The sequence below is a fragment of the Antechinus flavipes genome, chromosome 5 (genome assembly GCF_016432865.1).
Source record: "Antechinus flavipes isolate AdamAnt ecotype Samford, QLD, Australia chromosome 5, AdamAnt_v2, whole genome shotgun sequence".
Classification (NCBI taxonomy): Eukaryota; Metazoa; Chordata; class Mammalia; order Dasyuromorphia; family Dasyuridae; genus Antechinus; species Antechinus flavipes.
In genome coordinates, this window is record NC_067402.1 from 115,881,579 (window position 1) to 115,908,044 (window position 26,466).

General features: G+C 34.5%; 1 protein-coding gene across 1 annotated transcript in view; it reads right to left on the minus strand.

Annotated features, from left to right (window-relative positions):
- Positions 1-26,466, minus strand: part of SND1 (staphylococcal nuclease and tudor domain containing 1) — a 499,624-nt gene that overhangs the window by 172,794 nt on the left and 300,364 nt on the right. Inside the window, exon 15 of the mRNA XM_051963240.1 lies at positions 1,732-1,873. Coding sequence (XP_051819200.1) covers positions 1,732-1,873 — 142 coding nt within the window. The remainder of the gene's footprint in view (positions 1-1,731; positions 1,874-26,466) is intronic.

The following is a 26,466-nucleotide window of genomic DNA, read 5'->3' on the forward strand; positions in this document are numbered from 1 at the left end:
TTCTTTTCATTGCATGGTCTTACAACAATAAATCACTCAAAGGACCAATTAGTATATTGACCACTAACTTCTTAAGGGTTATATCAGAAGACCTAGGACAGAACTGATGACTGAGCATTTACTATGTATTTCAATCCTATAATCCTCAAGGAGTTATTTTCCATAACTCAACCCACTTACTGAGGTTTAAAAAGAGGACACAATTTGCTTACCTATAGTCTCAGGAAAGCAAATTACTGAAAAGAAATAGATATCTCCCTCTTAGGAAAACAAGGCAATTATAGGGGGGATAACAAGTGGCATCTTCATTTTTCTCCCTATAAAAGCAAATTCTTTTCAAGAAGGTAATGCAGTTAAGAAGAAGCCTGGACAGCACTAACAAGACAAGTATGCCTCTTAAGCATTCAAAGATGAGTGAAGAAAAGGAAGTGAGGCAAAATGATGGTTTTTCCCTTACAGATATCAAGCTCTGTGAAATGCTTATTGTAAAAAAAATAACTTTATTATTTTCCAGCAGAGAAGAAATGAAGCAATTTGCTCCTTGAGTGCATAAATGGAAATTGCTCAAAGTGCATGATACATAGTCTTGTTGGTTTAGGACATATTAAGCTTCTATAAAACACAGGAGAAGAGAAATGCAAACGTAGTGACAAAAGAGAGGCAGATTTCCCCCTGTGTATCAACTTTACTACAACAGAGGAATACTGGGAAACAAAGGGAATGTCATGCCCAAGATTTCATAAAACATTGGGGATGCAGGAGATCTGAAAACAACCAAGTTCTTCACAAACATTCTGAAGCTTTCCCATAAATCAGATGACAGCAGAGGAATTTAAAATAGAATCTTATCAAATAGCCTGTCAATAATTTCCCACAAGAATCTTATTCCAAAGCCTCACTATATCTCTATATCACACTATATCTCACTATATCACTATATCACAGAAGAATGATCTCTCCTAGGTTTCTGAAGGTTATACCAGCTGAACATAAACAGTGCCTACCTAGTAGAAGAAAAAGCTTTTAGATAGTAACCTGTCAACAGACTAAGTACAATAGTTACACCTTGATCAAAGTTTATTGGAAAGGTTTACTACCAGATTGGGCTTTATGTGTGTTAATTTTAAAGTCATAGTAAATAACTAAAATCACTTACAAAGTTAAAAGTAGCTGTGATACACATTTATGGCATATTGATAACAAAATCATGGATTTCTAACGTACTGAAGTATTATAAATGATTATATCAATTTGAAGGTTTCTTCACTCCAGTTGTGTTGTTTATCCCCCATTTCCTGGAGTAGTGAGAAAGAGGAAGGGGAAGTAAATTACATGTCCAACATTCAGAACACATAGTGTTGGCAACAAAGAAACCTAGAAAGCTTGGCTTTCCATCATGTGAGCTCTGAAAGGAGATAAAGAATGAATTTCATTACAATCTCCAAATATCAAAGGATTCAGCTTTAAGAGTCAACATACATAGTGCCAATTATTAGGTTACAGATTATAGAGGCCGAAGCAGAAGAAACCAAAAAGAACTCCATACATCTCTTTAAAATTATTCTTTTTTTCTTCATGGATGCAAGAATCATTTGAATTTCTTAGCTTCAATTATGAGTTCGAAAAAAATAAAGAAGTCTTAATGAGCCCCAGCTTATTTAGAAAGGATGAAAAATATCACCATCATAAGAAAAAAGAGGACAAATGCTTGGGAAAATACATTAAACTTACCTGCAAGTAGGAAGGTAATGAGGCAGGTTTCCTTTGGCAAGTAGAGTTTGAGGCGAGAACCACTGAAAACATATTCTACCACAGCTTCAGAACGACCAGCTCGCTGGAGGAAAGGCAAGAACTGCTTGGCTTTCTGGGTATCCTGGTCAGAGAAAGAATAAAGAGAATCATTTATAATTTGATGGCATCACTGAGTTTCAGGACCAAGGAACAAATGACTAGCAGAACTCAGGGACATGTTGATAATCAAAAATTCCAGACTAAATAACATGGATATGATACAATTGATATCCTATTTTTATTAATTCTAAGTACACTTAATTTGTAGAAACAAAAATGTCCATCTTGTAACAGTATTGCTACTCTTGCCCCCAACATTCTTTCTAAGCATCACTTTTGTTGCACACTAAGTTCCTCTCAGAGCTCTTTCCCCTAGGTGGTTAGAAAACCAATACCATGTTTTTCTTAGGCTCTGACTCATTGCCCCCTTCAAACATATATATCTTTTTATTTTCAAAATACATGCAAAGATAGTTTTCAAAATTCATCTCTGCAAAACCTTGTGCTCCAAATATTTCTCCCTCCCTTAGACAGCAAGCAATCCAATATAGGTTAAGCATGTGCAATTCTTCTAAACATATTTCCACAACTATCATGTTACACAAGAAAAAATGTTAAGCTCACTGGTTGTGCTAAAGATGTGCTAAAGCCACAATCTGCAAACTCTATATAAATTGATATCCTTTATTCATGTGACAATAATTTTCTCCCTATGTATAATTTCTAGTGTTTAGACAAATCCAAGGAACATGATTTAAGTTCGGAAGGTGTCAGAGTTAGGGAAAAACTGTGATAGTTTGATAAACACCACTAATATCAAAACAAGAAGCAATATTAATATAATATTTAGATCTGTATCATATACATAATCTCTGAGTCCAATGAACTTCTCAGATAGTAGCAAATTCTTTCAAAGATGGAGACAAATTCAAAATCAAATTGTATAGTTTAAAGGCAAATACTTAATCTTAAAAATTACACTTGAACTCACCACTAGGTACATACTTCAGCAACATTTACATTATTTTATTTTATTTAATAATAACTTTATATTGACAGAATCCATGCCAGGGTAATTTTTTTTTACAACATTATCCCTTGCACTCGTTTCTGTTCCGATTTTTTCCCCTCCCTCCCTCCACCCCCCTCCCCTAGATGGCAAGCAGTCCTATATATGTTAGATATGTTGCAGTATATCCTAGATACAATATATGTTTGCAAAACCGAACAGTTCTCTTGTTGCACAGGGAGAATTGGATTCAGAAGGTAAAAATAACCCGGGAAGAAAAACAAAGATGCAGATAGTTCACATTCGTTTCCCAGTGTTCTTTCTTTGGGTGTAGCTGCTTCTGTCCGTCATTTATCAATTGAAACTGAGTTAGGTCTCTTTGTCAAAGAAATCTACTTCCATCAGAATACATCCTCATACAGTATCATTGTTGAGGTATATAATGATCTCCTGGTTCTGCTCTTTCACTTAGCATCAGTTCATGTAAGTCTCGCCAGGCCTCTCTCTATTCATTCTGCTGGTCATTTCTTACAGAACAATAATATTCCATTTACTTAACCATTCTCCAATTGATGGGCATCCATTCATTTTCCAGCTTCTAGCCACTACAAACAGGGCTGCCACAAACATTTTGGCACATACAGGTCCCTTTCCCTTCTTTAGTATTTCTTTGGGATATAAGCCTAACAGAAATACTGCTGGATCAAAGGGTATGCACAATTTGATAACTTTTTGGGCATAATTCCAGATTGCTCTCCAGAATGTTTGGATTCGTTCACAACTCCACCAATAATGCATCAATGTCCCAGTTTTCCCGCATCCCCTCCAACATTCATCATTATTTTTTCCTGTCATTTTAGCCAATCTGACAGGTGTGTAGTGGTATCTCAGAGTTGTCTTAATTTGCATTTCTCTGATCAATAATGATTTGGAATACTCTTTCATATGAGTGCTAATAGTTTCAATTTCATCCTCTGAAAATTGTCTGTTCATATCCTTTGACCATTTATCAATTGGAGAATGGCTTGATTTCTTATAAATTAGAGGCAGTTCTCTATATATTTTGGAAATGAGGCCTTTATCAGAACCTTTAACTGTGAAGATGTTTTCCCAGTTTGTTGCTTCCCTTCTAATCTTGTAGCAATATTTACATTGTGGGATCATATTAAGACTTACATTATCTACTTTAACATATCCCCTGGCTTTTTGAAGGTGAGCCAAATCTCAAGGCAATCAAATTACAGCTATTATTTTAAATAAGTACTATTACATATGAAGATATCTGAAGAAAATTGTATGTCAAAAGGTTTGTAGCAAGCAGGCATTCCTTGGAAAACACATGGGTGACATATCAGGTAGAAGTAAAAGACTTACCTTCTCTTGCCACATTTATTATTAATCATGCACTAACTATAAATTCTTGAGGGCAGAAGATTCTCCATATTTTTCTGACTCCAAGGGCCCAACTTATCTCTGTTGCTGCAATCTCTTAGTTTCAATCTTTGTTTCTAAGCAACAGGGCTATTATAACTAAATTAATGCATATTAGAAAACGAAAATTTAACAAGCCATCAAATATCTGAGAATATTCATAGCAGCTGAGGAGTCACACATATCTAGAAATGACAGTGAATTAGGTGGAGACTAAAACAATATTTACAGTAATAGCATTCACAGTTTCCTCAAATAGAAGATGGCAGAAAAGTGAGATAGTAATCTACTCAAAGCACTTCCAACACCACCATATTATTAAAAATATAAATAAGGTTACATATAAGCTTGGTTGAAATTCTTCCTATGTATAACTGAGTACAATATGTTGTTCAGTCATTTCAGGTGTATCTGACTCTGAATGACTGCTTTTGGGGTTTGCTTGGACAAGATAATGAGGTAGTTTGTCAGCTCCTTTTACATATGAGGAAACTGGGTCGAATGACTTACCCAGGATCACATGCATGCCAGAGGCAAGATTTGAACTGAAGTCCCGACAGTAGACCTGCTGTTCTATCTACTGTGCTATCTAGCTGCCCATGAGGACAATTTATATATACACACATACAAATGCCCATAGACATTTATGTGCAAATACTTCACATACAGTTGGAAAAGGCCTAGAATACCTAATTATGACAAATATGATGGGACATAAAACACAAAAGATACTAAAGCCCTTTTCACATCAAGACGTAGGGTATTATATTTCTAAGTTGGATCTTCCAATTCAACAATACATTCTTGAACTGAATAAATCACATTACGAATTCTGTGAATAACTCAAAAAATTAAAGTGGTTCCAAAGCAAAGGAAATCTTTATCTCATCACCACTCATTCCTCTACTACTTCACCAAAAGGAACGCTACATACATGCCATCTCAGAACTGAGCCAAATGTCAAAAGTAAAGGCAAGAGCTTGCTCGAGCTCTTGCCCAAACTCCTCCAAAAACCTTTAAATAGTTACTCTAAACAAATTCTAGAGCAGCAAAACCACAAAAAGACAGTGAAACAATTTTTCAGCCTAAGACTACTTAGAAGGTTGGCAGGAAAGGTCTCTTGCATCAAGGTGAGAGTGAAACGTGTGATGGGGGATGAAGGATGATGTCTTGAGAACCACTGAGTAAGTAGCAGTAGTGGCTGTTTCCGGTGCATCCAAGGCAAGAATGGTAAAGGAGTCCAAGAAGTGGTCAAAAGGAGATTATAGGGGTTTCTTTACTAGCAGGACTTTGTCATTTTGCCAACACTTGGATCTGGGTCACAGTTCCAGGTGGCAGTTTTAGAGTGAGGAGGGGCACTAGCACACCAGAACTTTCAGCCACAGAGGTGCAGGAATCCTCCTCACAGAATCAGGCAGAAAAGAGTGTTTATAGTCACTTACAGAATAAAGCACAAAGCAGTAGAGTAGTAAATATCTCTCCTTAGATCCTAAGATCTTGGAAAATGTATAGGCCTATCTCTAAATATAGCTACACAAAGCCTTACTAAATTTAGGACAATTCTCCCTCCACCCTGACGCAGAGCTCAACTTTAACACAGAGTTAAAGTAAAAGTCAAGTAACAAGCTGGGAAAATGAGGAAACGGGAAAAAAAAAATTTCTATGCATAGAAGGAAGTTGTTTGTCCTTCATTTTTGAAGAGGACCATGACATCAGAGAGGAGGTGAACTGGACTTAGATGAAGAAGTCATCAGCTTACTGCTTCTTCTAGAGATATCTGGGTAAAGTGGCAAGACTTCAGATATAAGACATAACCCTGTCTAGAGAAGGTTACTATGTTGACAAGGAAGCTCAAAACACACACTCAGAAGATTGTAACAAAGTCAAAGCTCCTACAACCAAAACCTCCCCCCAAAAATCATGATTTGGACTCAGGGCACAGAAGAGATCAATAGGATTTTGAAAACAAAAACAAGTAGAGGAAAAATTAAAGAGAAATGAGAATGAGGCAAGAAAATAATGAAAAAAAAAGTTTAACAGTTTGGTAAAAGAGCACACACACAAAATATACTAAAGAAAACAACGTCTTAGAAAACAGACTAGGCCAAATGACAATAGAAGTACAAAAAAGCTTATGAGGAGAAGAATTTCCTAAAAAGCAAAACTAATCAAATAGAAAGAGAGAAAAACTGAAGAGAAAAACATCCTTAAGAAGTAGAACTGGACAAATGGAAAAGGAGGTACAAAAGTTCACTGAAGAAAATAATTCCTTAAAAATTATAAGTAAAAGGAAATTAATGGCTTTATAAGAAATAAAGAAACAACAAAACCAAAAAATTAGAAAACAATGTGAACTATATCTCAGTGGAAAAACGACATGGAAAATAGTTCCAGGAGAGATAATTTTAAAATTATTGAACTTCCTGAAAATCAAGCTTACACAAGAGAAACCTGTTTCTTCATAAAAGGACCAGAGGGCTTGGAATGATATTCTGGAGAGCAAAGGAGCTAGCATTGCAATCAAGAATCACTACCCAGCAAAACTGAGAATAATAAAAAAAAGTAGGAAGGAAAAGTTAGACAAGACAAGCAGGGGGAGAGAATGATGGAAAGAAGGACAGATGGAGAAGGAAGTAGAAGAGGAACTTTTGAGGAGGAACAGAGTAAAAGGAAAGCAGGAGAAAAATACAGTTTGCAATAGTAATTATGGAAAAAAAAATTGAAGTAAGTTTTTCTGATAAAAGTTTCATTTCCCAAACACATAGAGAACGGAGTCAAATTTATGAAAATATGAGCCACTCCCCAATTGATAAATGATCAAAAGACATAATGTGTCCAGATGAAATAATCAAACCTACCTATAGACATATGAAAAAATGTTCTATAGCACTCTGATTAGAGACATGCAAATTAAAACAATTCAGAGGTACTACTTCATACCTATTAGGATAGCTAATAGGACAGAAAAGGAAAATGACAAATGGTGAAAGGAATATGGGAAAAATGAAATATTATTGCACTATTGGTAGAGCTGTGACCTGACAACCATTCTGTAAAACAATTTGGAACTATGCTCAAAATGCTGTAAAAGCATGTATAATCTCAGACTTATTAGCAATACCACTACTGTGTCTGTATTCCAAAAGAGATAAAAAGCAGAAAGAAAAGGGAAAGGACTTGTATATACAATTGAATTGCTTGCCTTTTCAATGAGGCTTGGGGAAAAGGGGAATGAGGAGGGAGGCAGGGAGAGAATTTGGAAATCAAAGTTTTGAAATCAAATATTACAAATTGTTTGTATATATTACTAGGGAAATATATTTTTTTTAACAAAAGCCATAACCAATCAGTAAAGTGACCATTTATTGCATCAGAATTGATTACAAAACATTGGTTTCAAAAAAATAACTATAAAGGATGATTTATTTGCTACAGTCAAACTTTCTTTCCCTTAGCTAAGCCACTAGGTTAGTTCATCAAGGGGCCTACCTCCTCAGACTGTAAAACAAAGAAAAGAAATAGTTCACTGTAGTCATGTTAAAAAAAATTTAAAAATTAAAAAAAAATCAATAGGATGTTCTTAGCTGCTGCCTAAGACTCAACCCACAACTCAACAGTCTTTGTTCCATAAAGGACATATTGTGAGGAAGCATGTGGAATTTGAAATGCCATTTTTAAAGGTAAAGGTTAAAGATGAGTGCTTATTGTGACAACTCTAAACTAAAACCAATTTCAAAAATCTCCTTCCAAAACCAATGGTGTTTATTGTCAGAAAACAAAAGTTTAGAGGGAAGAAAATGAATCATCTGGTAGACTCTTTAGGGAAGCAAACCTGCACTAAGAATATGGACTACTCATTAACCAACAATCCAGGTGGAAAAATGTCTGGGTTGATACCATCTCAGTTCCAGGTGAACTATGACCAGATTTCTATTCCTAGCTAAACTCTAGGCTGTATCATTCACAATATGATTACAAAGTATTTTCCAAATTAATTATAAATATGTGTGTCTTTGGACTTCCAAGATAAGAAAGTGCCCATATTTTTGGATAGAGAAGAATCAGTGCAAGAAAGATCCCGGACAACATTTCAGTGACTACTTTTGACTTGAAAAAAATCTAAAACTTATCTTGATAAAAAATAATATAGTGATCCCAATAGACTCAATTTTAGTAAATTAGAAGCTATTTTTTTTCTCTAAGTGCGAAAGTTAACATTACTAGTATTGAATAATAATGGTGATAAGTCGTTTCTAGTAGTTTTTAGTTGATTCTTTAGGATTCTCTAAAATATATTCTGCAAAGAGTGATAGTTTTGTTTCCTTATTTTCTAATTCCTTCAATTTCTTTTTTCTCCCTCTTTTGCTAACGCTAACATTTCTAGCACAATATTGAATAGTGGTGATAATGGTTAATCTTGTTTCACCTATGATTTTACTGGGAACACTTCTAGTTTATAAGAAATGCTTGCTGATGGTTTTATCATTTTAAGGAAAACTCCATTCATTCCTAAGCACTCTAATGTTTTAAATGCACCGGTGTTGCATTTTGTCAAATGCTTTTTCTGCATCTATTGAAATTATAATTTCTTAGTGATATCAATTATGCAGTTAATTTTCCTGATATTAAACCATCCCTACATTCCTACATCCTGAGATTCCTACAAATCTCATTTGGTCATAGTGTATTATCTTGGTGATAGCTGTAATCTCTTTGCTAACATTTTACTTAAGACTTTTACATGAATATTCATTAGGGAAATTGGTCTATCAATTTTTTCCTTCTGTTTTGGGGGTTCTTAATGTAGGTATCAGCACCATATCAGTGTAATGAAACGAATGTGATAGGATTCCTCTTTTGCTTATTTTTCCTAATAAGTTTATAATTAATTGTTCTTTACATGTTTGGTAGAATTCACTTGCAAATCCATCTGGCTTGGGAGATTTTTTTCCTTAAGGAGTTAATTGATGGCTTGTTCAATTTCTTTTTCTAAAATGGGGTTATTTATTTTATTCCCTCTTCTGTTAATTTGGGTACTTTATAGTTATGTAAATACTCATCCATTTCCATTAGATTGTCAAATTTATTGACGTATTTGGGCAAAACAGCTAGCAATTATTCCTTTAATTTCCTTTTCACTGGTGGTAAGTTCACCCTATTCATTTTTAAGACTGGTAATTTAGTTTTCTTCTTTCTGTTCAGAAGTTGTTTTCAAGCTCAATCATAGGAACCACAGAAGAGTCTTTTAGAGCCTTTAAATATATTCCTCAAACTTCCTTTTTCTTCTAAACTTGCACTTTTTTGTTTTAAAAGTACAAAGAAATAAAACCAAAATTATTTTCCTCTAACTTTAGTTTCATAGTAGATCAAAGGCAAAGTTGAATAAGCCAGAATGACAAGTTCCCTCAGGTGACCCAGAACTTACCTGCAAATCATCTCTACCTACTCAGGACAGAAATTGAAATTGTTTACTCTGGGAATACTGACTTGATTACTATAAAATTGACTTTGAACATTTTTAAATGATTGGCCCTTCATAATTGTTGTTTAGTTTAAGAAATGTGTTTCTATTCCTTATATTCCTTTTTAAGTTTATGGATATTGTTGTGAAAAAGATTCAATTGTTTAATATAAAGCCTAACGAGCAACATTAAAAAAGAGATTGTTTTAAAAAGAATAGATGAAAACATAGAATTAAAAACAACAGCATCTTTTTCCTTCCTACTGTCATCAGATATTTTACTAATATTTGTTTCTTGAATAAACCAGATTCAGAAGAAGTAGAAATGAAATTTAATATTACCATACACATATTTATCATGTATAAGACTGCTTGCCATTTAGGGGAGGGGATGGAGGGAGGGAAGAGAAAAGTCGGAACAGAAGTGAGTGCAAGGGATAATGTTGCAAAAAAAGATTACCCAGGCATATGTTCTGTCAATAAAAAGTTACAATAAAAAAAAAAGATAAAAAAAGAATTATTATTATACAAGTTAATATGTCCAGGTAATTTCTCAAGAGAATTTTAGCAAGATGGCAGAATGTTCAAAACTAAATTCAAATATGTCAGCTTGATTGAAACTACAAAAAAAGTGTCAAATTTATAAAAAGAAAAAGAAAAATGAAGGAAAAAAACTTCACAGGAGAAAGTATCCTTGTAAAAACAGAAAGATTAAAGAAATGAATAAATAAAACACAACTACACATGAGAGGCCCCAGTACAGTAAATAGATTTGGAAGAGAAAATGGCTGGCAACAACTTTGAGAATCTTTTTAAATTAGGATAACTAGGTGGCACAGTAGCACGAGCCTGAAGTCAGGAGGACCTGAGTTCAAATCTGTCTTCAAACACTTCCTACCTTTGTGATCCTGGGCAAGTCACTTAACCCCAGTTGCCTCAGCCAAAAAAAAAAAAAAAGGGGGGACGGGGACGAGGAGCAAATCTTTTATAATCAAAGATATAAAGAAAGATATAGAATTGTTAAGACTGGGAATAAAATTTCCGAATGATTATTAACTGAAATGGCTATTTTTTTAGTTTTTAGTCTTATAATAATCTCTAGAGTCTTTTTGAAATCTATTGACTAACTCTCCTTTCTATAATTTTTCCTAACTTTTAGAAAAAGTGTCTTCCTGTTCTCTCTTCTGATGTGTATGACCACTCTGTCTATGAAATTCCCTTTGTGATATTATCACCCATATTTCATTTTTAACTATTAGTATGCTAAGATTTAATTCTGGGTTCTTAAAAGATGGCTGAGAGCAGACCTGACTTTCTCTCAAACCAACAGCAGATTAAGCTTCTGGTATTGGAGTCACAGAACCATAAATATTTGGAACACAACACGTCTCCAAAAGAAGATATCTTGGAAGAACTTCAGTACAGGTCTGTTTCAATTGGGCAGGGGGACAGTCAGCTGAACCCAGACAGCAGCACAGGGAGGCTGGAGCAAGGAGCCAGAGCGCTGCTGCATCTATAGAAGGGAACCTTCTGTGAGTCTCTTAGGCTACTCTGCCCTGGTTGCAGGTGGGTGGCTTATTAAATGTGCTGCAAGACACCCAAAAGCCAACAGCAAAGGCAAATTGTAAGTCACAGAGCCCTAGAAGAAGTAGGCACCTGGCGGATTACCCAGCACCGGAGGTCACTCAGAAACACTGGCTGCAGGTAAAACTAAAGCAGCTGTGGCTTCTTTGCCATAAAAGCAAATCTCAAACCTTAAAAAAATGAGCAAAAAAAGAATTCTGACCATAGACAACTTTTATGGAGAAAGAGAACAGATCTCAAATCCTAAGCTTCCCAGAGTCAAATCAACTCCAGATGAAGCCCCAAAAGGAGATATAAGCTGGTCCCCATTTCACAAGGCCTTCTTGGAAGATTTAAAAAAGGATCTTAAAAGAGAAGAAAAATGGGGGGAGAAAATAAGATCTTTGTAAGAGGATATGGAAAAGGAAAAACAAATTATCTGAAGAAAACTCCTTAAAAAATAGATCTGATGAAATGGGAAAAGCATATATCTCCCTACAAAATAGATCTGATGAAATGGGAAAAGATATGCCTCTGTACAAAATATATTTGATGAAACAGAAAATGCATATAACTCCTTATAAAATAGATATGGAAAAGATATCAATTTGTTGAAAAACAGAATTTGTGAAATGGAAAAAAAATTCAATGAACAAAACAATTCAATTGGCCAAATGCAAAATGAGCTAAAAAAGGTAACTGAGTAATACACTAAAAAATAGATCTGAATAAATGGAAGTGAATGATTCAATAAGACTTCAAGAATCAGTCAAACAACAACAACAAAAAAATTAAAAATAGAAGAAAATATGAACTATTTCTTAGGAAAAACAACTGACTTGGAAAATAGATCTAGGAGAGACAATCTAAGGATAACTGGACTTCCTGAAAGCCATGATGAAAAAAAGACGCTAGACATTATCCTTCAGGAAAGCATAAAGCAAAACTGCCCTGATGTCCTAGAATCAGAAGGCAAAATAGTCATTGAAAGAATTCATTAGTCACCTCCTGAAAGAGACCCCAAATAAAAAAACCCAAGGGTTTTTTTCCCAAGGCTAAATTTCAGAACTGTTAGACCAAGAAAAAAATATTGCAAGAATCCAAAAAGAAATAATTCAAACACCGCAGGGCCACAATTAAGATTATCCAGGACCTAGCAGCTTCCAACTTCCAACTTCCAAGTATCAAAGGGCCTGGAATCTGATATTCTGAAAAGCAAAGGAACTTGAATTACAGCAAAGAATAAGCTATCAAGCTAAAATGAAAATTACCTTTCAGGGAAGAAGATGGACACTCAATGATACAGGTGAATTTCATCTATTTCTGATTAAAAGACCAGAGCCGAACAAAAAACTTGATCTCCAAATAAAGAACTCAAGAGAAGCATAAAAAGGTAAAAAGAAAGAACTCTTGTGAATATATATCTGTTATGGGTATACTCAGAGAATGCAGGTATAATTTGATTTTATTAAAATAATATGAAAATGTAACAAGAGGTAGAAAGGGGATAGTACTGAAAAAAGGAAAATGGAAGTAAAATGAGGGAACTTTTACATCTCATGAAGAAGCAAAGAAAACCTATTATAAATAAGGGAAAGAAGGGAAGGGGATGAACATTGTGTGAATTTTACTCTCATCAGATTTGGCTTAAAGAGATAATATCAGACATATTTAGTTTCATAGAGAAATTTGTCTCACTTTATAGGGAAATGGAAGAGAAAAGGAGAAAGGAAAAGGGGAGGCTATAGAAGAGAAAACAGAGGTATTAGGGGAAAGGGACAAGAAAGGGGTTTGAGGGAGGTTGTGGTCAGAAGCTAAATACTAAGGAGGAGGGAAGGGAGAAAGGAAAAAGAGAAACATAAATTGGGGGAAATAAGGTGGCAGGAAATACAGAATTAGTCATTTAAACTGTGAATGTGAATGGGATGAACTCTCCCATAAAATGGGAGGCAATAACAAACAGGATTAAAAGCCAGAATTCTACAATATGTTGTTTAGAAGAAACACATTTAAAGCAGAGCAATACATGAGTAAAGATAAAAGACTAGAGCAGAATTTATTATGCTTCACGTGAAGTAAAAAAAGCAAGATTAGTGAGCCTAATCTCTGATTAGGCAAAAGCAAAAATAGATCTAATTAAAAGAGATAATGAAGGAAACTATATCTTGCTAAAAAATATCATAGATAATGAAGCAATACCAATACTAAACATATATGCTCCTAAAGGAGAAGTTAGGAGAGCTGCAAGAAGAAATAGCAAAATTACACTAGTGATGGATCTCAACTTTGCTCTCTCAGAGCTAGATAAATTGAACCACAAAACAAGAAAGAAGTTAAGGGGTAAACAGAATTTTATAAAAGTTAGGTATGACAGATCTTTGGAGAAAATTGAATGGAGACGGAAAAGAGTATACTTTTTCTCAGTAGTTCATGGAACCTGTATAAAAACTGACCATGTATTAATTGGGACATAAAAATCTAAAAATCAAATGCAGAAAAGCAAAAATAGTAAATGCATTCAGATCATGATGCAATAAAAATCACAAGCAATAAAAAGGCTAGGGGAAAAAAAGACCAAAAATTAATTGGAAACTAAACAATCTAATACTAAAGAACGAATGGGTAAAATAACAAATCAATCAATACAACTTCATCCAAGAGAATGACAATAATGCGACGACATACCAGAATTTGTGGAATGCAGCCAAAGCAGTTGTAAGGGGAAATTTTATATTTCTAGATGCTTACTTGCATAAAATAGGGCAAGAAAAGAACAATGAATTGGGCTTATAACTAAAAAAGCTAGAAAAAGAACAAATTAAAAACCCTCAATTAAATGCCAAATGAAATTCTGAAAATAAAAGGGGAGATTAACAAAATTCAAAGTAAGAAAACTACTGAATTAATAAATAAAACTAAGAGTTGGTTTTATGAAAAAACCAACAAAATAAACCTTTATAGTTAATTTGATTAGAAAAATGAAAACAGAAAATCAAATTGTTAGTTTCAAAAAACAAAAAGAGAGAACTTTCCACCAATGAAGAGGAAATTAGAGCAATAATTAGGAGTTATTTTGCCCAACTATATGTAAATAAATTTGATAATCTAAATAAAATAGAGGAATATCTACAAAAATATAGACTGCCCAGATTAACAGAAAAGGAAATAAATTATTTAAATAGTCTCATTTTAGAAAAAGAAATAGAAAAGGCAATTAATCAGCTCCCTAAGAAAAAATCTCTAGGACCTGATGGTCCTATTTACACTATAAATTCACATGTGAGCTATTCTGGAGAGCAATTTGGAACTATGCTCAAAAATTATCAAACTGTGCATACCCTTTGATCCAGCAGTGTTTCTACTAGGCTTATACCCCAAAGAGATACTAAAGAAGGGAAAGGGACCTGTATGGGCCAAAATGTTTGTGGTAGCCCTGTTTGTAGTAGCTAGAAGCTGGAAAATGAATGGACGCCCATCAATTAGAGAATGGTTGAGTAAACTGTGGTATATGAATGTTATGGAATATTATTGTTCTGTAAGGAATGACCAGCAGGATGAATACAGAGAGGCCTGGTGAGACTTACATGAATTGATGCTAAGTGAAATGAGCAGAATCAGGAGATCATTATATACCTCAACAATGATACTGTTTGAGGATGTATTCTGATGGAAGGGGATCTCTTCGATAAAGAGAACTAATTCAGTTTCAATTGATCAAGGATGGACAGAAGCAGCTACACCCAAAGAAAGAACACTGGGAAATGAATATAAACTGCATGCATTTTTGTTTTTCTTCCCGGGTTACTTATACCTTCTGAATCCAATTCTCCCTGTGCAACAAGAAAACTGTTCGGTTCTGCACACATATATTGTATCTAGGATATACTGTAACCTGTTCAACATGTAAAGGACTGCTTGCCATCTGGGGGGGGAGAGGGGGGTGGAGGGAGGGAAGGGAAAAATCGGAACAGAAGTGAGTGCAAGGGATAATGCTGTAAAAAATTACCCTGGCATGGGTTCTGTCAATAAAAAGTTATTAAAAAAAAAATTCACATGTGAATTCTACCAAACATTTAAAGAACAATTAATTCCAATACTATATAAACTATTTGAAAAAACAAAGAAAGAAGACTCCTACCAAATTCCTTTTATGACACAGATATGGTGCTGATACCTAACCAGGTAGGGTGAAAACAGGGAAAGAAAATTATAAACCAATTTCCCTAATGAATGTTGATACAAAAATCTTAGATTAAATATTAGCAAAAAGATTACCAAAAATCATCCCCAGGATAATATACTATGATCAAGTAGGATTTATACCAGTTACGTAGGGCTGGTCCAATATTAGGAAAACTATTAGCATAACTGACTATATCAATAACCAAACTAACAATTCTGGGCTCTCTCTTCTTCTTTCTGAATTCCCACAACAGAATGTCAGATTCACCAGGAAAGTAACTATTTCACTTTTGAATTTATATCATGACATGTAATAAAGGTTATAAAAACAAAAAAGAAAACAAACTTACTGCCAAACAAATCAGTTCTAATTAGCAGGTCATTATTTTTTTTTAATGTTTATATCTTTCTATGTCTCTAATTCATCAATTCTTTGCCAAGAAGAAGAATGTATGCTTTGTCACTAGTTATCTAAAGTTTTTCAAAGTTGTGTTCTTTTCTATTATTTGGTCACTATAAATTTTTCTGCTTCTGTTCACTTAAATCTCCATCAGTTCACACAAGTCTTTCCAGGTTTCTCTGATTCTCTTAACATTCTTCATTTCCTGAAGTCTAATTCTTGAAGCTGGATATTTAGACATTCTCCAAATGATTATGACTTTTTTTTCCCAGGTTTTTGCTTTAAGTATTTGTGTACATGAGTCCTTTTACATAGTTTTTGACCTCTTTGAGGATCTATGTCCAGCAATAGTATGATTTGGTCAAAGTGAATTTCAATTCAAGATCCGGTGAATCTTATAACACCCTCTACTCCAGGGGTCCTTAAACTTTTTAAATAGGGGGCCAGTTCACTTTCCCTCAGACTATTAGAGGGCCAGACTATAGTAAAAACAAAAACTTTGTTTTGTGGACCTTTAAATAAAGAAACTTCAAAGCCCTGGGTGAGGGGGATAAACATCCTCAGCTTCCACATCTAGTCCACGGGCCGTAGTTTGAGGACCACTGCTCTACTCCTTCCAATTGCATCTCCATAGATGTAAAAAAGGTTTTTGATGAAATATATTTATTTCTATTAAAAATGCTAAAAAGCATTGGCAATAAAAGGAACCTTATCTAAAATGGTGTCCTTAATTTCAGTCATTATTTTATGTAAAGAATACTTGAGGCCTTGGTAAAAAGCAAACAAACAAACAATCAAAACAAAACAACACCTCAACAATAAAATAACAATTTCCAATATCACTACTATTATTTGATAGAGCAATAAAAGAAAAAAAAGAGGGAATAAGCATTGCTAAAGAGGAAACATAAATATCACTTTTTGAAAATAATATATAGAGAAATATAGATATTAAACTAAAATTAACTCAAACAACTGCTTGCCTTCTTAATGAGGCTTGGGGAAGAGGAGAATGGGGAGAGAGGAAGGGAAAGAATTTGGAAATCAAACTTTTAAAAACAAATGTCAGGGCAGCTAAGTGGTACATGGTTGGAGCAATAGCCCTGAAGTCAGGAAGACCCGAGTTCAAATCTGGTCTCAGGCACTTAACAGTTCCTAGCTGTGTAACCCTAGTCAAGTCACTTAGCCCTAATTGCCTCAGGAAAAAAAAATGTCATAAATTGTTTTTATATACGACTGGGGAAATAAAATGCTTTAAAAAAAGTCACAACCAAGCCGTAGAATTGCCATTTATTGCATCAGTGTTGATTACAAAAATGAACTATAAGGGATGGACCTACATAAAGGCTTTCAACTTATATTTATTTATTTTATATCTTTTTTCTTATTTTATATTTTATTTCATATCTATAAAAATCAAAAGTATGCAGATTGTCAAAAGTTAAAATTAAAAAGGCAGGTGATTGAAAGATTCTATTCCACGAATGTATAAAATATTTAAGAGTCCATCTACCCAAGTCTATATAGGAACTATATGAATAAAAACACCTACAAAATATTTTTACAAAAAAAGATTTAAAACTGGAGAATTATTAAGTACCCAAGGTTGGACTAGTCTAATATAAAGAGAAAAAGAAATATTCTTCACAACTATAGATTTAAACAAAAAAGGTAGCTCTAGTTATATGAAAAAATTCTATAGATATAAAAAACATTCAGAGCAACGGTATTTATATGGTAAAAATAGGAAAACTAGGTGCCCTTAGGGAATGGCTGAAGAAACTGTAGGATACTAATATATTTATGTATTCAGTATTATAGAGAATATTCTAATTTAGGACACTTGCTCTACCAATGCAGACATGCACCTTCTCTGTTAATGATTGTACAACTAGTATGTACCAGCTGAGCTTATTGCTTCCAGGTTTGCCTGGCTCTATTCACCATTCCATGTTTCCCTTCCAAATTGTATATATTAATGTAATATTATTGTACCATAATGAACAGTGACTATGGGGAAAAAAGGGAAAACTACATTAGGAAGTGATGCACTAAATGATAAAGAAAGAAAGGAATATATTATTCTAATTTAGGACACTTGCTCTACCAATGCAGACATGCATCTTCTCTGTTAATGATTGTACAACTAGTATGTACCAGCTGAGCTTATTGCTTCCAGGTTTGCCTGGCTCTATTCACCATTCCATGTTTCCCTTCCAAATTGTGTATATTAATGTAATATTATTGTACCATATTGAACAGTGACTATGGGGAAAAAAGGGAAAACTACATTAGTAAGTGATGCACTAAATAATAAAGAAAGAAAGGAATATATACAAATATGTAAACCTAAACATTAAATGGAAGCAAAAGATATTAAAAAAACATTAAATGGAAGCAAAAGATATAAAAAACACAGTGCAATTATTGGACTAATTTAAAAAGCAAACACCTATGCTTTCTTTTGACAGTCAACTATAAAAGTTTAAGGTTATATGTATTATTAGTTGCAAACAATCTTTTATGTTTTGGGGGACTACATATTGTCAAAATATAAAGGGAAAATCATTATAAGATATACTCAAAATTTTACCACTATAATGTTTTTGCATCACAAAGAGTTTATCAATTATTTCAATTTGTTTTTTCATTTTCAAATAATAAGGTCCCCAAAATTAACTTATACTGAGCATGACTGAAAGGTAAAGACTATTTGCAGAGACTTTTCCTAAGGCCATTAACATACTGCTAAAAAGCACTTCTGACTGATCATACCATCACAGGATAGGGCTATTTAGGTATCACACAATATTGCCAAACACCAATGACTACAGAGATTATAGAAATCATGTGGGCCAAATCTTTTCATCACTGTTTTATGCCAAAGACATATAGCAGAGGGTTTCCTCATAGCTTTTCGTTATCTGTTTGTTCTACATTATAAATAAACTATTTCTCAACTACAGAGAATGTACTTTGTATTCTGTTATTTTTACAATCTGTTCTAAATGAACTATTGTTAGGAATTTTTAATTCTTTTGGATAAACTTGAATAAAGTAGCATTAGGTACATATAAATTATCAATGAGGGTATCATCTTTTAAAGGAATGTTTCTGCCTTCTCAGTGCACTTGGAAACTAAGAAAATGAGGCAGCAGTGGGCAGAGCACCAATCCTGAAGTCAGGATGACCAGAGTTCAAATCTGGCCTCAGACACTTAATACTGCCTAGCTGTGTGACCCTGGGCGAGTCACTTAACCAAAATTCCTCAGGAGATTAAAAAAAAGAAAAGAAAAGAAATTAAGACCGTAATGATGTAATAAGTAGGCACAGGTTAACTTCATTTGGAAAGGGGGGAAAAAAATCCAGGCAAAACCAAGGTTTGAGGGCATCTATCTAGATGGTACAGTGGATAGAATGTCAAGTCTGGAGTCAGGAGCACTCAACTCAGCTTCCAGAATTCAAATTTGTCCTAGACATTTAATAGCTGTGTGACACTGTATAAATTAGTTGAACTTGTTTCCCCGAGTTTCTTTTTTCTTTCTTTCTTTTTTTTTTCCTTTTTTTGCTGAGGCAATTGGGGTTAAGTGACTTGCCCAGGATCACACAGCTGGAAAGTGTCTGAGACCACATTTGAACTCAGATCCTCCCAACATCAGTAGTGCTGCTCTACTCACTGTATCATGTAACTGCCCAATGCCCAAGTTTCTTATCTGTCAAATGAGATGGAGTAGGAAATGTCAAATCATTTCAGTATCATGGCCAAGAAAACTCCAAAGGGGATAATTAAACAATCGAATACAAGTGAAAGATTTAACCTTAAAACAGCTATCCTAAAACGAGATGCACCATATACTAACCCCTACACTAAGAATGCTGCTTCATCCGCACAAATGAATGAATCTCAAGCATCAGAAAATGACAGGCAGAAAGAACAATGTTATTTGGTGAGGACAGGAGAGGGCTTTACTGAGAAATATCACTTTTAGATGAGCAAGACATTATTGATTTCTTTTGTCATGCACTCATGATTCTGATTGCCTACTATGTGCAAGTCACTGTCTGAGCACTAAAAAGAATATATAAATAACCTAGACTCAGAAATCAAAGCTATTCTGCTGCTTTATTGTGGCACATGAGTGACCCTGAATTTTATTAAGCTATCAGAGCAACAAGCTGGTCCTGTTAAGCTGGAAATGTTTTGAATAAGGACTCGAGGAGGGATTAAACATCTGTCACCTGTGAACCCAGTTAGAAACTTGATTTCATGATGATGAATTTTTTTCTGACACAGCAACTCAAAGATATGGACTAAGGTAGAAAGAGGTTGTGATCTATGTTAAGTGGAAAGAATGTCAACATTAAAAAATGTGTCAAGCAAGAATAAAAAGAAATTTTGGGATACAGAAGGAAGATTATGAAGATGCTCTCTAAGGTCTGGAAAAAGGCTTACAGAGGAAGAACATTAGCATTTATTTTTGGTAAGATAAGTTCCTGCCTTCTACAATGAGAGTTCCCAGAAATACAACCAATCAATAAAACTCTGACACTTGTTCAAGTGTATTTTAAGGTGAAAAAACATAAATTTCTGATGCTAAACCATATGACAATAACAAGGAGTGCCAACCACCAGAGCACCAGGTCTTAACCCAGAAAGTATATCCCTGGTCATACAAACAAAATAATTCTTATGGATTATTTTGTTGCTCTTTAAAAGAAAAGAAAAATACTTTGTAATTTTAAATGTTGTTCTAACATCACATCTCATAACCATATTTTAAGAGAACCTCTCCCCTTTCTCTTTTCATATTTCAATCTCAAGACAGTTCTTCCAAAGGCCAACCCTTTTATTTACACCCTTAATCTTATATCCTCCAAATCAGAGAAATGTAAATTAAGATAACTCTGCGATACCACTACATACCTGTCAGATTGACTAGAATGACAGGGAAAGATAATGTGGAATGTTGGAGGGGATGTGGGAAAACAGGGACACTGATACATTGTTGGTGGAATTGTGAACATATCTAGCCATTCTGGAGAGCAATTTGGAACTATGCTCAAAAAGTTATCAAACTGTGCATAGCCTTTGATCCAGCAGTGTTTCTACTGGGCTTATACCTCAAAGAGATACTAAAGAAGGGAAAGGGACCCGTATGTGCCAAAATGTTTGCGGCAGCCCTGTTTGTAGTGGCTAGAAGCTGGAAAGTGAATGGATGCCCATCACTTGGAGAATGGTTAAGTAAATGGAATATTACTGTTCTGTAAAGAATGACCAGCAGGATGAATACAGAGAGGCCTGGCGAGACTTACATGAACTGATGCTAAGTGAAATGAGCAGAACCAGGAGATCATTATATACCTCAACAACGATACTGTTTGAGGATGTATTCTGATGGAAGGGGATCTCTTCGATAAAGAGAGTTAATTCAGTTTCAGTTGATCAAGGATGGACAGAAGCAGCTACACCCAAAGAAAGAACACTGGGAAATTAATGTAAACTGCTTGCATTTTTGTTTTTCTTCCCGGGTTATTTATACCTTCTGAATCCAATTCTCCCTGTGCAACAAGAGAACTGTTCGGTTCTGCACACATATATTGTATCTAGGATATACTGTAACCTATTCAACATGTAAAGGACTGCTTGCCATCTGGGGGTGGGAGTGGAGGGAGGGAGGGGAAAAATCAGAACAGAAGTGAGTGCAAGGGATAATGTAAAAAATTACCCTGGCATGAGTTCTGTCAATAAAAAGTTATTAAAAAAAAATCTTACATCCTCTAGTTTCTTTAAGCTGCTTGTCAACTCCATCATTCATCCTCAGTTTCTAAAAGTAAGCTAACTCATTCCCTAGCACTTACAAATGTCCAGATCATCCATAGCTTTAAAAGTTTAAAAAACAAAACAAAACCCCTTCATTTAACATACCTATCTTCTCAGTTATCATCCTGATAACTCTTTTCTTTTTACAGTTAAGACTAAAGTAGAGGGAGAATGATAATTTGTTCACAAATGATTGTACACTTAGTGCTGTTTCTTTCACAGGCTGCTGAGATGCAAGAGATCCAGTCTCTGCTGGCTTGTGATAATTTTGGCCTAATATTTAACACCAAGAAAACATTAGCCAGCACCACATCATTCATATGTGGAAGCATTGGTTATAGCAAAAGGGGAAATTTTGAATATTGTAAATAAGTTCATTTACCTTGGCAGTATACTTTCCAGCGATGTATACTGCCAGAGCTAGCTCAGTTTTTTGGAAGGCTCCAAAGGAGATTGTGGGACAGAAGAGATATTATGTTATCTACTAAACTGAAGGACTACAGATCTACTGGGCAGATCTCAATGTTATATGAAAACTGGAAAGTCCACTAGTGCTCTACCAGGAAATAGGATCACTTCCATTTGAATTGCCTTAGATTCTAAAAAATCTATCAATCTAGCAAAATCTGGTACTGTACACTGAAGCCCTTTCTTGAACTAAATGGCCAACTAGTCAAACTCTACTAAAGAGAGGGCAACTCGGAGGGGCTGTCGATGTTATTTGAATGCCAAATATACATTTGGCTAAAAGACTATTTTATAGGGAATTCACAGATGACAAGTGCTCACATGGCAGTCAAAAGAAGGGATACAAGGTCTCTCTGAAGAACTTTGTTATCAATTGCACAACATTGCTCTATGAGAAAAGCAAAACAAATAGCTTAAAAGAAATGTGAGATACAAAAATTAGAATTACCTCCACTCCAAATGTTCATGTGGACTTGAGTTCAATCTGTGGACAAGCATTCTGAGCTCAAATGGATCTGATCAGCCACAGTTGGAAACACCACACCTGGACTCCAACATAACGATATTACTTTGATCCTCTTCAAGAAGAAAGAACAAACTACCAATACTTATTGCCTATAATTTCACCTTTCACTAACTTCTTCAAACAAATGCATTCTGACTTATAAGTCACCATTCAACCAAAATTATTTTCGTTCTTTTCCCAAAATTTATTTGAAGAAACAGAATAAGAAAACAGAAAAACAGGAAAGGAATACAAAACAAAATGAACCAAAAAACATTATCATGCCCCTAACAGAACATCAGGGAAGAGTCAAAATATAAATACCAATTTAAGAAAGTATTTTTACCTTTACTCTGCCAACCTTTCTTTTGAGCTTATCCTATTATTGATATAAATCTTAAACATAAAGTATATACTTCCTATGTAAGAAAACCATAAACAATTTGCCTATGTTTAAACAGTTTGTCCATGTTGAGTTCCTTAAAAATGCTCTTTGATATTGGTTTGATAATATATTTAATTTTCTGTTAAGTTTGGGTTTGGTTGACAGAAAGTCCTTAAAATCTGCAAGTCTGTTGAATGTCCATTTTTTTCTCATTCAAAATTATAATTTTGCTGGATATGATATTTTTGGCCTCAGGCCTAGTTCTTTTACTTATCTGTAGATATGATTCCAAGACCTGTAGTCTTTCATTATAGTTGCTGATAAGTCTTGTATAATTCTAATTGTAGCTCCAATTGTATCTGAATCTTTCCTTGTTTCTTGCAAAATTTTCTCTTTGATCTGGGGGTTTTGAAATTTAGCAATAATATTCCTATGTTTTTCCATTTTCTATTACATATTCTATTTCTATTTCCCCATCATGGTCTATCATTCTGGTGTAAACTGTGTCCCCTTTAACCTTTGGAGGAGGGCTCTGATATAAAATGTGTCCCCTTTGGGAAAGGAGAGGGGAAGGGTGTTCCTGAGTCGAAAATCCTGGGAGGGCACACCTTTCCCAGACAATTCCCAGATAAGTAATGCCATTTAAGTGGAGATCTTGATGCAGGACATAATCACCACCCTCTATTGAATTGGAGATTAGTCCCTTGAACAGCTCTCAGCTCTGGGACTTAGGCAAACTTTGATAAAGCCTCAGAAGGCTAATAAAAGATGACTCTGAACCCTGAATCTTTGCTAATTCCTAATCAGCAAGGTCTGCCCTTCTGGACTTAGCCCACTGATGAAGATATTTTCTTCTCAGTGTCAACCCATCTTTGCAAAATTATCCTAACAGGATTCTTTGCCCACTAAGAAAGCTGTCTTCTTAGTGCAAACAATCTTCTTTTGCCACAAACTTTGGGTTTGTGAATTCTTTCACAAAGAATCTGTGACATGGACCAGAGAAGATCTCTTACCCTCAATTCTCCCACCCCATCAATTCTAGGACAATTTTCTAGGGTTATTTCATGCATTATTATGTCAAGGTTCTCTTTCTGGTCACAACTTTCCGACAATCCAATTATTCTTACATTTTCTCTTCTTGACCTGCTCGCCAGATCTGTTTTTTCTTATGAGATATTTCACATTTTGTCCTATTTTCTCATTTTTATAATCTATTTTGTTATTTCTTAGTCTCTCATAGCTCCACTGTCTTGGCCTTGAACAATTCTAATTTTCAAAGTTATTTTCATCTTTGAGACTCTATATTGCCTTTTTCGAATTGGTTACCTTTCTCCCCTCCCAATCTTCTTGTTTTCCTATATTCTATATATTATATATTCTATAAATTCTCTCTGGGTAGTGAGCCATTTATATTACTCTTTGGGATAGAGTTTTTTTTTTTTTTTTTAAATTAAAGCATCCTCCTCTGAAGATGAATCCCAGTCTTCCCTGTTTTCGTAATTTTTCAATGGTAAGGTTCTTTCTTCTTTGCAGATTTTTTTTTTTTAAGTAAGAGTTATTAATTTAAGCACCTCTTAATCCTGGATTGGGGGATGGTGCCTCAATCTTCTCTTCAAGTCTCCATTCTGACCAGGAACCCCAAACCAAGAGCTCTATACTCTTGCAAGTGCCCATAGTCAGCAATGCCTTTCCCTTGCTACTTCTGTACTCACTGGGTGCTGCTTCCTTCTAGCCCGTGCCATGTCTCAGCAGCATAGCTGGGACTGGCAATCTCAAGCAATTAGGTTCACTCAGCTTCCTGGATTCAGCTCTCCACTAGACAAAACAATCTGGGGAGATGAAAGTTTTCCTGGTTCTTTCTGAGGCTCTAACAACACCCAACTTGATTGAAGAGTCCCCACTTGAAATTTCTGTGCATTTAGTTAGGAGGTGTTTGCACTTCACACAGGTTAATCTCAGCACAGGTCAATCTTCAGATCTTATGGGATTATGTCAGGAAGACTCCTAGTTCTACCTTAATTTTAGCAGGCTATGTTCACCCTGAGGTGCAAATGTGTTATATTTGCAGGGAAATCTACCAACATATTCTGCCATTTTCCCAGAATCCTACCAGCTATCAACTACTCTTAACAAATTCAATGGCCTTTCCTTATTCTAAACGAACCTTTCTGCAGTTTTTGACATTTAAAAAATGTTCTTCTTTTGGGTCTCTCCCTAAAAGTGTAATTGTCACTACCTCTCAAGTTTTCCACCAACATTTGAAAATCCATGGTCTTAAGTAAGGCCTGTGCACATTCAAATTACACTAAAAGATAAATAGTGTACAACCTATATCAGAATTTTTCTATGTAAAAACTATTCATAGTACCAATTCTGATTAAAGCTATGAGCTTCAGTATCCATATTAACAACTTGTTATCTTAGCAATAGCAAAGAAAGAAACCTTTTAAAACATCAATATATTGTTCAGGTAGTTAGGCACTATATCAGAATCCAGTAATAAAAAAGGACCATAGAGTACAGGAGAGAAAGAATGCTGGATTTGGAGTCAGGGGGCATAAGAGTGAACTTCCCATTTCCTACTGGTGTGGCCTTGGTAAAGTAACTCAATCTGAATTTGAGTTTCCTCTTCTTTAAAATGAGGATTTAGGGCCAACTTATTTTGCTTATTACAAGATTTTAAAGTGTTCATTAATGAGGAGAATGGAAGGAAGAAGGGGATGAGTGATTCTCTTCCCCCCCAAAAAAAAAATGGAAAAAAAGGGTTAGAACAGGATTTTAGAGATAGATATAGACAAGTGAAACAGCTTTGAAAGTAATGTTTTGAATTTACTATATAACTGTGAAGAGAAATGAAAACTAAAACAGATTTTGTTTCCTGAGCAATGCTATTTTCTGATCATTTAAAATATATTTATTTAAAACTTAAATGCAAAATTAAGAAAAAAATTGTCATGTGCCCAGAATATTTAAGAGGATTCAGAATATGTAATGATAAATTTACATTTGAAGAAAGCATATACAATAACAGAAAACATTGCATTCCTAACTATTTTTCTTTGCTTTGCTTCTATGTAATTTCTTTTGTTCTCTGCTGTGTACTTTTTGCCTTTTCTCCTTTCCTTCACTTCTCTACTGCTAAGCAAGCACAGACATATTTATGTTTACATACATATGGTGTGTATGTCTATATATCCACATATATAGATACACATTCCCCCAAATATACACATATACCTAAAGCAATATTTAATATTACTGACATAATGTAAATTTTTTAGTTGAATACTCTTAAAGTTTGATTTTGTCTGAGATCAATAATTACTAACACTAATTTTTTTTCTTTTTTAATATTATAATTTTTATTTAGTAGTTATATGCATGGGTAATTTTATAGCATTGACAATTGCCAAACCTTTTGTTCCAATTTTTCTTCCTCCTTCCCCCACC